Source organism: Haliotis cracherodii, unplaced genomic scaffold (genome assembly GCF_022045235.1).
Source record: "Haliotis cracherodii isolate W230 unplaced genomic scaffold, xgHalCrac1.p SCAF_24, whole genome shotgun sequence".
Classification (NCBI taxonomy): Eukaryota; Metazoa; Mollusca; class Gastropoda; order Lepetellida; family Haliotidae; genus Haliotis; species Haliotis cracherodii.
The window spans coordinates 2,902,897-2,916,104 of record NW_027266280.1 but is presented as its reverse complement, the minus strand read 5'-3'; the positions used below and the strand labels follow the sequence as shown (position 1 = coordinate 2,916,104).

The window sequence follows — 13,208 nt, the reverse complement described above, 5'->3', positions numbered from 1 at the left end:
ACGACTGACCCGACGTTTCTGGGAAAATCTTCATTACAAAAGGTTATCCACCTGCCGAATTATGACAATAACATCACATCCATGGTGTCGCAAATGTTCGACCGACGAAGGTCGACACTTGCTTATATATAATTATGTACATTACTAACTTATCTATTAACAATTTCACATCCTTTCGGCATACATGATAGATAATTGTCATTGTATATTATATTTATATATTTTAAACCAATATCTTAAACTGTATTTTAACAGACATTTATTGAATTGTAGTGTCTCATAGGCCAAATTTGACAAGACACATTTATGTGTGTGACACTTTAATAAAATATCTTCTTCTTCTTCTTCTTCTTCTTCTTCTTCCTTCTAATCCTGTGAGGGTGTAAGGAAAAAATGACTGGTTGATGACTCAATGTACACCTTTGTATATATTGTAATATTTTTTTTCTGTATAAAAAATACACCACCTTTTCACACTATATTATTCAACAATTTAAAAAAAAAATTTCTAACACATGTTACCACTTGTTTCTCGTTACATATCAGCGCTCCCGGCAATAAATAAATTAAATATGAATGGATGGAGATGGCTGGATGACACAATATGATTCGATCTCTAATTTATCTGTTAAATTTAGAAACCGGAAAACACAACCGATTCCAGTTATTCTGCCCCGCCAATGTTGCTATGCTGAATGGATATGCTGTACACTGGAAGGTTGGGCGATAGTGGGGCCAAGTGGTCACAGTGTTAGCTCACCACACCGAAAGCCGGTTCAGTTCCGCACCTGGTACAATGTGTGAAACCAGTCTGTTATGTCCCCGCTGTGATGTTGCTGGACTATTACCCAAAGCGGCGTTAAGCTGTACTCACTCACGCAAGGGAAATGGTTTTGAACCATGTAGTATGAAACTGTCCACGATAGACCGGATGTGTATTTTGAAGGACTTCTGACGGTCATGGCAAGATCTGCCTCGGATGCGGACTGTATCAGACTGTTACTACAGGCGGGACTGGAAGGCCATTAAGTAGCAACCAGCAAACAGGGGAGAGGCAGGCGGACTGTATCAGACTGTTACTACAGGCGGGACTCGAAGGCCATGAAGTAGCAACCAGCAAACAGGGGAGAGGCAGGCGGACTGGTCTGTACCCAAGATGTCGCAGCTGATAAGTGTGTGGGTGATCGGTTGTACCTGTCTACTCGGGGGACTTTTTTCACTCACTCAAAGCAATATTTCAGCAATTTCTCAGCAATATTCGAGCAATATTTCAGCAATATTCCAGCAATGTTTCAGTTATTTTCCAGCAATATTTCAGCAATATTCACATTCCAGCAATATTTCAGTTATATTCCAGCAACATTTTAGCAATATTTCATCAATATTCCAACCATTTTTAAGCAAAATGACACCAATATTCCAACCACATTTAAGCAAAATGTCACCAATATTCCAACTATATTTCAGTAATATTCCAGCAATATGCCAGCAATATTCTAGTAATATTCAATCAGTATCACGTTTGGGGATACCAGTGTTGGTTTCGAAGATTGAGATTGAAAGTCGGGTCTTCGGCTTGAAAGACGAACACATTAACCACTTTAACCGCCGCCCCGTATAATGATATTAAAAAATGCATAAAACAATGAATATCATTGGCTGAAGTTTGTGTAACAATTTACTTGGAATAGTAACATATCAAGTCCACTGCATCATCGCACTGCCATTATTGTTATCATCTACACATGTACGGAGACATAAGTATTAACTAAATAAAGCCGTTTTCACCTCGACGCTAGGAGGAAAGTGGTTTCATATTTCATGAGTTTACGTCATAAGCAATGATGATATGTAGATACGTGACGTCAACGCCAGAACATAATCAGCCTCGGTCATCGACCGAATCACGTCATTGGGCGTAAGTGGAAAAAAAGTCGTGAAAAATATATGAATGGATCACTGAAAATTAGTGATGACAACGGGTGTTCGCATATAATAAATAAAATAAAAAGTAACTAAATGTGGTGATAAATAGATCTTGTTGATGTGCAGCAATTGAATTTACACAGTTGTCTACAATGCCCCTAACACACAGAGACCATTTTGGATCGATCGAAAAAAATACGTTATGAACAAAACCGGAAATGAAGTACACATGAGAATGACATGACGCCTGTCTGTCTCTCCACTATCAGACGCCTCCAAGAAGGATTATCAAATCAAAATGGCCGACAGGGCAGCCATCTTGGAAATTGAGAAAATAAATACAAGAAATAAAATAAATTGGTAGTAGAAATACATTGCAAATTTAATCTGGCTAGTTTTAAGGGATACTTGCGCTATGAAGCTTAGATATCATTAGGAGCCGATATGACGAACAAGAGATATACTATTAAACATGCTTAAGTTAAGCAGGGAGGAATGAATTATTTGTTAAGATCGGATTTGAGATCGAGGTAATACATATATAGAAAGATATGATTGACGTCAAAATAACATTTATATCGACAGATACATCTTTGAGAAACTAGAATATATTATGCGGGTGAATTGACCAACATGCTCCAGAGACCTCAATATCATGTACACTGTGGCTACTGTTGGTGTATGGTGTCGTCGTTGCTTTGATGCAGTAGACGTCGGCATTGTTGCTACCGCCGCGTTGACCATCGTCGTCATTGTGGTGGAGACGCCCAAGAGAAATATCAATAACTGTATCAGCAGCGATCTGACATCCCGGTCCGCGGGGTATTAACACATGCACGCCCACATGCTCGGAGGAGAAGCGCGTGGATCACCACGCATCAGAACGGGACACTTTGACGTGTAATGGGGAGATGGTTTGACGATAATGCTGAGGGCTACCCGTAGACAATCCAGCATCAGGATCACTGGATGATCATTGGGGGATCATCTGGGGATCAGGCGATGACAGTTAACGGTTGGTTTCAGTAATAGGGGTCCTTATTAAGACAAGACGCTCTGTAAGACACCCACACTCTGTCCAGAAGCTCAGACTCAATCATACAGACCGTGCCTTATTTAAACCCTACCCATCCCGTGAACATCCGGGTTACAAAGAGGCGACTAAACGGGATCGGGTGGTCGGGCCACTCTGATTTGGTTGATGCATGTAATTGTATGCCAAATGCGTGGATCGATGCTCATAATGTACACCACTGGATTGTCTGGTCCAGACTGGATTGTTTACAGACCGACGTCATATATCTGGAATATTGCTGTCTGCGGCGTTAAACAACAAACAAACAAAATCATACCGTACCCGACGAATAGCTCAATTATTGTGTTGTTCGTGAAAAGCTGGTTTCTTTGCATGGATTTGGCCTTGAGTCCTGTCGTGTCGACACCCGACCACCTTCCACTCTCTTTCGCTCAAGGGCGGTCGGGTAGCCTAGTAGTTAAAGCGTTCTCTCGTCACGCCGAAGGCCCGGGTTCGACTCCCGACATGGGTACAATGTGTGAAGCCGATTTCTGGTGTCCCCCGCCGTTATATTGCTGGAATATTGCTAAAAGCGGCGTAAAACCATACTCACTCACTCTTTCGCTCAACGTCCCAAAAGCCGGAAGAACAACTATCGACCTAGGCCCGTTCTTATATCTACCATGTATTATGTCCTGAAATGGATCCCCTTGTTCTAAACCTAATCTAGTGTCTTTAATCTTCCATTGTATCCATTTATAACCTCGTGTCATTTCTTTGAATATTTATTTGTCCTTATTGTATGTTTGTGTCATTGAATCTCTCCATACAGCGTAAAAATTGGCATAAGTCTCACAGTCCTTGCCAAACTTCCGAATAGATAAAGTAGACGCAGAAGTCGAAAACTTCCCTTTTTATGAGTTTTGCTATATACATTTCACCCGATGAAGGAGTAAGTATATACTCCGAAACGTTGGGTTCCTCATTATAAAGAAGTTGACATCCATAAATTCTATTCCTTTTGCCATATGTCATCATTATAAGGCCATTCATTATAAGGCCATACGTCCTTAAATGTGACACCCTGTGCCGACTTGTCCATATCTGCGAGCCCTTTATGCTGCCCCCACGTCCGTAAGTCTACGCGTATGTCTAATGTACCCACAAGTCCTCTATACTTGTTCGACCAAGACCACACCATCAGTACCCGAAATGGGTAGCATCCACCTCATGTACGATAAGACGATCCTTCATCTGCATCCGTACCCGATCCTTATCCCAAAGTTAACCCAAATCGCTCATCACACACAACCACCTCTATGGGAACACCCACGAACACCCCTATGGGGTCACTCCGTATATTCCTAAGCCCTGGTCATATGCCGCACTGTCATCAACTCACCCCCAGCCGCCCCTCTATGCGGGAGGGTGCTGTGACGACGTCATGACCACTCTTGCTACCGTTGTGTATCAAGTTGCCTCGCTGGATCGTCTTCTTGGCTGTACATCGCTGCTTAGTGACTGAGGATTTAGAGATCAACTCGCGAAGTCAGGATGTCTGGCGGAGGCTGGGGTGGGAGTAGGACCAAATCCCCGGGGATAAAGACCCCCATCCCCCACCCAGGGACTGCCACCCACGTGCTCCACGAGCAGGGGGGGATCATGTGTCGAGGTGTCGCCAATTTGTGTCGGACAAGTTAGAGGAACACACAGCGTTGTGAGCCATTAAATCTGATGGCGCCTGGTTTGTCGGGGATGAAGCTTGATTGTCGTAAAGACATGATGCGGCACTTTTTCATTTGGGACGTGAGTGAAACGGTACCAAAGATTTCAGCTGGAGACATGATGTGTGCACTTTGTGGGATGTCGTTTGTGTCGGTCGTCAATGTCGTTATTTTCGTTGATGTCGTTAATGTTGATGTCGCTGATGTCGTAATTGTTCATACCGCTAATGCCGTTGATGTTAATGTCGCTCATGCCGTTGATGCTGTAAAGGTTGATGTTGTTATTGTCCATGTCGCTCATGCCGTTGATGTTGTAAAGGTTGATGTCGTTATTGTCCATGTCGCTCATGCCGTTGATGTTGTAAAGGTTGATGTCGTTATTGTCCATGTCGCTCATGCCGTTGATGTTGTAAATGTTGATTTCTTTATTGTTAATGACGCTGATTTCGTTAATGTCAGTGCCGTTGATGTCGTTTGTGTCGCTAATGTATCTGATGTCGTTAATGTCGATATGAGAGCGGTAAATAATTATATAAACCATCTTCTCCACACATAATCCATACGGCTGGCTTCAAATCAAAAAGTAAAAAACTCGTACGACAGGATTTAAACCATACAATTGTACGATAGAAAACTCATATCATGTTAGGACCACATAATACAATCATGAATAATACATGTTCAAATTCAAGGACACTTCAAATCCATGCAATGACACTTGAAATAACAAATCCGCCTCAAGCCCACTTTAAACACCGTACCCTGAAGAAACAATGAACAGTAAAGATAGAAAACGTCAAATCTCGGGCGGGGAACACTAAACACATAAATGTTATCTTTATATATATTTATTTTTATTGCACGATTCCGACAACATCAAGAGCATGTGTTTATGGATCACCATCACGTAGTGAAGATATCGGATGTACGCGACAAAGTAAGCGTATCCTGCCCCACGTGTGGCTCCCGTCACAAACACACGCAAAGGCAAGTCAAATGTTTATCTGGAAAACACGGGACCGGTTTGTACATGATGATTCATGAAGATATCAGATACAACTTGTACTCTCAGAAAAGGCAGTTATGATTATTCTCAAAGGGTTTGGGCATATTGTCTTGAATTGGTTGATCATATTACTCTTAAATGCAACAAATATTTCAACTTTTATTATATCTTTGAGAATAATAATAACAGAATATAAACATGGATGATGTATTTGTATACTATAGATGTAAATGTGTCTTTGCTTCTGTGTGATTGGGCTTCCCGTTACTTGCACTGCATCCAGGTTCTGGTGTCTTCTTTACAGTTTCGCCAATAAAAACACAACTTTAAGTCCAAACCCTTTCCGCATATGAACAATGGGTAAACGCGCGTGTCGTGTTTCCCGGTACTGTTTAAAACAAAATGGGGAGGTAGGACGAATTTGAATTTCTCTTTTTCTTTTTATTATTAACATGTCTAACTAAACTGCCCGACAAAAGAATGTATATACCTTCCGAATAGCAGGTGCAACTCTATGGAATACACTGCCCATTGATGTCAGGGGGTCTGAAGATGTCAACACCTTTAGATCAAAACTCAAGACCATCCTCTTCAAAAGAACATACGACTGAGCGCTCTTGAGCAGGCAGTATGTCTGGATAGATAGCGCTATATAAATGCGTAATTTGAATTGAATTTGAATATACATGTGGCTTAAAATGAAACACACAAGAAATAGTTATTCATTGGTGATATCTTTAAGACGGATATCACATGATATCAATGAGTATCTCACAACAGGTGACGTGCACATGGCGGCTCAAGGAACATTGCATTTCGGCGACTGATTCAAGTGTATACTTTCTTTTGCCCGGCAGTTTACCACCACAGCTGTACTCAATGAATCAATGATATTACAAAAGGGAGAGTAGGTTGATGTGGTCTCTGTTGGAAAGGAAATCACGTAATTACTTTTCGTCGTGACGGGTTACAGTAAAAAGTGCAGCTTTAGAATGGGAAATATCTGCGGAACTGAGGAACCAAATTTTCTATGAAAAAATGTTGGTTGGGTGGAGTTTTAGATAGGTTCATCTATTTTATGATTTAAAGATAGTTTACACAACTCCATAGCTCCGAAAAAGTAAATATTGTTTTTTCTCTATTTTGTCGGCAAAACATGCTAACCCCTTTCGCGAACAGGGACGGTCATGTAGCCTAGTGGTTAAAGCGTTCTCTCGTTACGCCGAAGACCCGGGGTTCGATTCCCGACATGGGTACAATTTGTGAAGCCCATTATTACGACAAATAGAATCTGTTTCGGTGGATAATCAAGACTGGGATTCTATTGCACTGATATAGTATATTAACAGATTCCAGTTTATGGCTTAATACCATAAACGCCAAAGTAAAACACATATAGATAGTAACTGTGTTATTAGAGTGTATATGTTTCATACAGCAAAAATTTGAATACACGGGTTTACACCTCACCGTGATAGTATTCTCCTAACGTCTAATGCACACTGTCAGGCAACAGTTATAGTATATACCTTAATGTAACAATAAGTACAAGCAATGACTCCCCTCAAATCCAACTCTAAGTTTTTTTTCTGTTCAATGGTAAGCGTATAAACTTCTGTTTTGTTTTTGTTTGTTTGTTTGTTGTTTACGTATATTTCAGAAATATTTCGACTATCCCCCAGTCTGAGTGTTCGACATCATGAGCATCGATCAACGCAATTGGGATACAATGATATGAATCAACAAAGTCAGCGAGCCTTACCACCCGATCCCGTTAGTCGCCTCTTTCGACAAGTATAGTCGCCTTTTACGGCAAGCGTGGGTTGCTGAAGACCTCCACGGGTCTATGAAATTATGAAAGTAATATGACACCTAGGTGTGTTCACAAGATACAACTTGCGGGGAATTGTCATGTAAACTCTGTTTTGGTGTGCTACAGTCGAATCAGTGGACCGTGGTAGACGCTTGTCTCAGCTCGTTGGGGATTTAGACGAGCAGTCGGCCGTGAAAGTGCGAAGTCACAACCTGTCATTATCTAAATCAGCCTAGCTAACCTTGATCGGTCAATTCTACTCGTTACAGCCAAGGGAGCCGGGAAGCCACCACTCCGTATACCCGACTGCTGTCCCCGTGTCAGTAGTTGTTAAACGTGTATAATATGTCTCCACGAAAACAGCATTTCTCATGGCTCACTCTTGTCAAAAATAGTAAACATCTCACTCATTAACTTGACTATGACAGATCTACGACTGTCGTCACTCTCATACTGTAACTTTAACTCGACTATCACAGATCTACGACTGACTATCACAGATCTGGGATTGTCGTCACTCTCATATTGTCACGTTAACCTGACTATCACAGATCTACGAATGCCGTCACTCTCATACTGTAACGTTAACATGTCTATCACAGATCTACGAATGCCGTGACATGTCAAGTTGTAAATATATTATCATAAGCAATATATGTTAAAAACAGTTCATTGTACCATTCCTTCTATAGCAGAAATATAAATCACCAAAGAACAATCAGTCTCGATTATCCGCAGAAATATATTATATTGGGCCTAAAAGGCAAAATAGCGCTGAACTATGTGAATGTATCAATGAAAATCAGTGATGACGTCATTGGTTTTTGCGAAAAGGTTAAGTATGTAATGGTCTATCGGATACACCTGCCAACCACCTACCAAAGTTAACGTGTTAATGAATTACTAGATCAACAAATGTATAGCAGGTGTTGGTGAAAATAGGAGTGTATCCGTCCTCTCCGGTAGCATCTGTCACAAACATATGTGACAGAAGTCAATCCTTCCTCTGAAAAACATGGTACCTCACGTTACAAGTAAAAATAGGAACCTGCATCGAAAATCATTTTGGCAACTGATGCGTCAATTTTGGAAATGTGCTCCACATGTCCACCGTAAAACGTTTTGAAAGCGTTACTAAGGCTATGAAAACACGACCTCACCTCGAGATTGGTTCGAATCGAACGATAGCACAGTGAGCAAGTACGGTTTTACGCCGCTTTTATCAATATTCCGGTAATATCACAGCGGGGGACACCAGAAAATGGGCTCCAAACATTGTATCTATGTGGGAATCGAACCCGGGCCTTCGGCGTGACAAGCGAACGCTTTAACCAACAGACTACCCCACTGCCCCCATAGTTAAGTGTAGCGACGTTACTGTAATGTACAATTATATTAAATAGCTGTAGTGTAAGATTGGTTTGTAAAATTTAAAATCACGAGATCACAGTTCCGTCGTCCGGTCGCCCAGGCTAGGTGATTATCATCTCCAGGTCACGGGGCAGTGGGGTAGCCTTGTGGTAAAAGTGTTCGCTCGTCACGCTGAAGATCCGGGTTCGATTCCACACATGAGTACAATGTGTGAGCCCATATCCGGTGTCCCCCATACTCTCACTCACTCCTGAGCACGGATAGTACTTTGTTACGTCCCTTATATGTGGAATGGTTGAATGAGGGGCGTCAACGGAATGAAGAAATGTTGATATTGTTGACCACTTTTGACCATGCATATTGTTTCTTGTTTATGCCGACTCAGCAATATTCCAGCTATAATTTTAAGTTAGACTATAAGTTAGACTTGACCAGACAACGCCGTCAGGGTGTGGTGACACCCTATGAACCACATCACCAAGTCTGACCACCCGATCCATTAAGTAGTGTTTACCTTACGCACTCGACTGAGGATTACATAGCTTGAAATAGCTTCCGCCCGACGTAAAGACTCAGAGACCAACTGATGGAGCAATACTGGAGAGGTCCGTGGGGTTATCTAGCATATCTCTGGATATCCGTAGTTCGAGATAAGCGGAATACCATGATATCACACTGACGATACTACTGCCGTTCGAGTTACTGAGAGAAATTGCAGTTCGAGTTACTGCGAGGGAAAATGCAGTTACTGAACGGGCTAAAACAGTTCGAATCAAAGACGCTTCCCATTAATAGGATTTCGACAAGTTGGACATGTCCAGTTTATAGGCGGGCTAATACAGTTCGAGTCAAAGCGTTTCAATGCAGTTCGACTTACGAAACGAGCTAATGCAGTTCGAGTTACAGAGCGTGATAAAGCAGCTCGAGTTACAAATGAAGCGAGCTAATGCAATTCGAGTAACTTGGCCACTAGTATAGCTCAGGTTACTGAACGAGATGACCCGTGGAGATCCGGGGTAGAATAGGTCTTCAGCAACCCATGCTTGCCGTAAAGATCCGGGATAGAATAGGTCTTCAGCAACCCATGCTTGCCGTAAAGATCCGGGGTAGAATAGGTCTTCAGGAACCCATGCTTGCCGTAAAGATCCGTGGTAGAATAGGTCTTCAGCAACCCATGCTTGCCGTAAAGATCCGGGGTAGAATAGGTCTTCAGCAACCCATGCTTGCCTTAAAGATCCGGGGTAGAATAGGTCTTCAGCAACCCATGCTTGCTTTAAAGATTCGTGGTAGAATAGGTCTTCAGGAACCCATGCTTGCCGTAAAGATCCGGGGTAGAATAGGTCTTCAGCAACCTATGCTTGCCGTAAAGATCCGGGGTAGAAAAGGTCTTCAGGAACCCATGCTTGCCGTAAAGATCCGTGGTAGAATAGGTCTTCAGGAACCCATGCTTGCCGTAAAGATCCGTGGTAGAATAGGTCTTCAGGAACCCATGCTTGCCGTAAAGATCCGGGGTAGAATAGGTCTTCAGCAACCCATGCTTGCCGTAAAGATCCGTGGTAGAATAGGTCTTCAGCAACCCATGCTTGCCTTAAAGATCCGGGGTAGAATAGGTCTTCAGCAACCCATGCTTGCCGTACAGATCCGGGGTAGAATAGGCCTTCAACAACCCATGCTTGCCGTAAAAGGCGATTATGCTTGTTGTAAGAGGCGACTAACGGGATCGGGTGGTCAGGCTCTCTGACTTGGTTGATGCATGTCATCGTATCCCAATTGCATGAATCAATCAAAGGATTGTCTGATCCAGATTCGATTATTTACAGACCGCTGTCATATTGCTGTAAAATTGCTGCTTGCGGTTTTAAACAAAAAACAAACTAAACGAGATAATGAAGTTCGAATTAAAGAGAAATCTCATTGAATAGATTTCGACAAGCAGCGTCATCTGTATGAGCATGTTAAAAACAAGCTTCATGATTTCGTGATAGTCGGCGATATCTCGATTAGTCATTCTGTTTGTTTTCTTATGCGTAATAAAAATCTGAATAAATTTAAATTCATGTAATTATTTCTGCATAGCTGTGTTAAACTAACCGTGACATGTGCCACGTGTTCAGAGATATGATAATACAAACACGTTCAGCGTGTTCGTACACGTTATTGTTTCAAAGAGTACATCTTAATCAAACAGAGCTGTCGCATATTTCATTTGATGTTCAATCATCTGTGAGCCGATGGAGGAAATGATGCGAAACGTGTGCCGGTTGTTCTTTTGTAATGCCATCAACACAGTACCGAAGCAAATAAATGTTGTTTTCATTACAATGTACAACTAATTACACGAGGTTACTCAAGTTGGGCGGAAAAGCTTAGTGCATAATTTAGAAATACAGGTTTCTACACAACGCTGTTTTTCTGATTTTTGTATCGTCGATCTCGTACATAATTTGTTTTTGATCATTATGTCACCAATAAATTTTATTTATATTTTGTTTTTCATAGAAATGTTTATGCGTAAAGTATTAATGTATTTCATTATAATAGCCATACTGTAGCTTCTAAACACGCCTTTGATCAGGCAGGTAAGCTGTTTTATGTAGTGGGGGTAACAGCCTCCCCTGGTCTAGGGCTTATAAGACCGTGGCTTATACGGTTCGAAACCCTCACGGATCCAGAGTGGGGTTCATGCATGATAAACATATCTCTGAATCATTTGGTGACCACTATCATCTTGGGTCACGGCTTTGATCCTCTTTGAATTTTAAAAAAACATCCTTTTCGCTCATTTAGCCATAGCTATGAATGTGATCAAAACATGTAAGAATAAAAAAGGCTATTCATCAGCTATTTGAACATGTGCGATAACTTTAAACCAGTGGGATGAAACGGGCCTTATTGCACGGGTCATTCATGCAATCCTGTATACAGTGACACAATAAGTAGAGAAATATGTATGTTTGAATTATGGGTCGTATAAGTATAATGTGACGACTACCTGACATATATAGGTAGGTAAGCATGGTGTAGGCGCCATGCTAGGATATATGAATATGATCCACGAATCCACGAGCTATGTGATATACTAGACACCAGCTGGGCCCTTCGCGACTCGGTTCGCAACAAGGAAACATTCTCTGCCCGTATTTCTTAATGCTGTGAGCGCGGCGTTAACGTATCCCCGTATTGCTGTGTCGCATCGCGCCGTGACGAATCATCCGACCAGAAACTATACAGGCATGGGACACATCCATGGTAGGACAATGCGGTGTGAGACGAATGGAGGGAAAACCTGCGAAGGTCTTTTGAAAACCATTCCCCGTAACAGTTGTAACACGATTTCATGTTGTGCACAGACGAGTGCGTTCACAGGACTACTCGCAAACATTGAAAGCATGAAACAGCAAGAATGACTGTTTGCTGGGGGGAAAGGAAGAAGGGCTATCCTTCTTTAGAATGTATTATACCAAATAGCATCTGATGTGTGAACACATTCTCTATTGACTTTTCAAAGACGGGAGTTTTACATTGCGCATGATGCTCCTATTGACAATGAAGTGACACATCTCTACCACGCCGTAACGTCGCTGTTCTCACTGCTGTCGAGGGAGATGTGATGATGTTGTTCTGTATCTTTTTGTATGGGATATGAGTCAGTTAACCAGTGTCCTGGTTTCGTTTTGTAAGTTGGCTGTTAAATGACACGTTAAATCATTTCTGCGGTTCGTAAAAAACGGGGATGATTATGGTAAAGGAAGACACAATTATATGTTTCGTATTGTAATCCCTGCTCCTCCTTCTCACGGGTTATGGCTTGTGTCATAGCGGAGCAACACCTGTCATAGAATCATCAGATTCAAGGTGCGAGAACCTTGTTAAGCGTGAATATGGTGATATGCATCTTTAGAAAGTTTTAGAAATTACTCAATGTCCTTCGAACATTCTTGCTGCAAAACACAGTATCATCGTGATTCAGTCTCATCCTGCACGTGAGATGTTCCTAGTATGTTCGACGGCTCAAACACACAACTATGTTTTTGTTTTTTCTGTTTAACGCCGCACTCCGCAGTTTTCCAGCTATATGTAAAACATGTGCATGCACGTGTATTTAACCTGTAAATATCTCCAACTCTAGCTACACGACCAGGCTTCGCTTTTGTCAAAAAACAACTTAACAAATAAAATATTACTTTGATTATTAGGCTGCATGAAAAAAACGTTTTTATTTTTCATCACTTTTTGAAAAGAGGAATGGTTAGATAGGTCGATTATGGTTTTAATTAAATTTTGATTTCCCAAACAATTTAGAATTGTATTTAGTTGGTCGGCCAAGTATTAGCGTCAGTCGGCAATCAGAAA

At 41.6% G+C, this 13,208-nt stretch overlaps 1 protein-coding gene across 1 annotated transcript; it reads right to left on the bottom strand.

Moving 5' to 3' along the window:
• Window positions 1-320: 320 nt before the first annotated feature.
• On the bottom strand, window positions 321-5,206 carry LOC139472161 (putative uncharacterized protein DDB_G0286751). The gene is made up of 2 exons (XM_071254539.1): window positions 4,797-5,206; window positions 321-372 (listed from the first exon to the last, which is right to left on the bottom strand). Exons 1-2 carry the CDS (start codon window positions 5,204-5,206, stop codon window positions 321-323), a joined length of 462 nt encoding a protein of 153 aa, XP_071110640.1.
• Window positions 5,207-13,208: the final 8,002 nt, after the last annotated feature.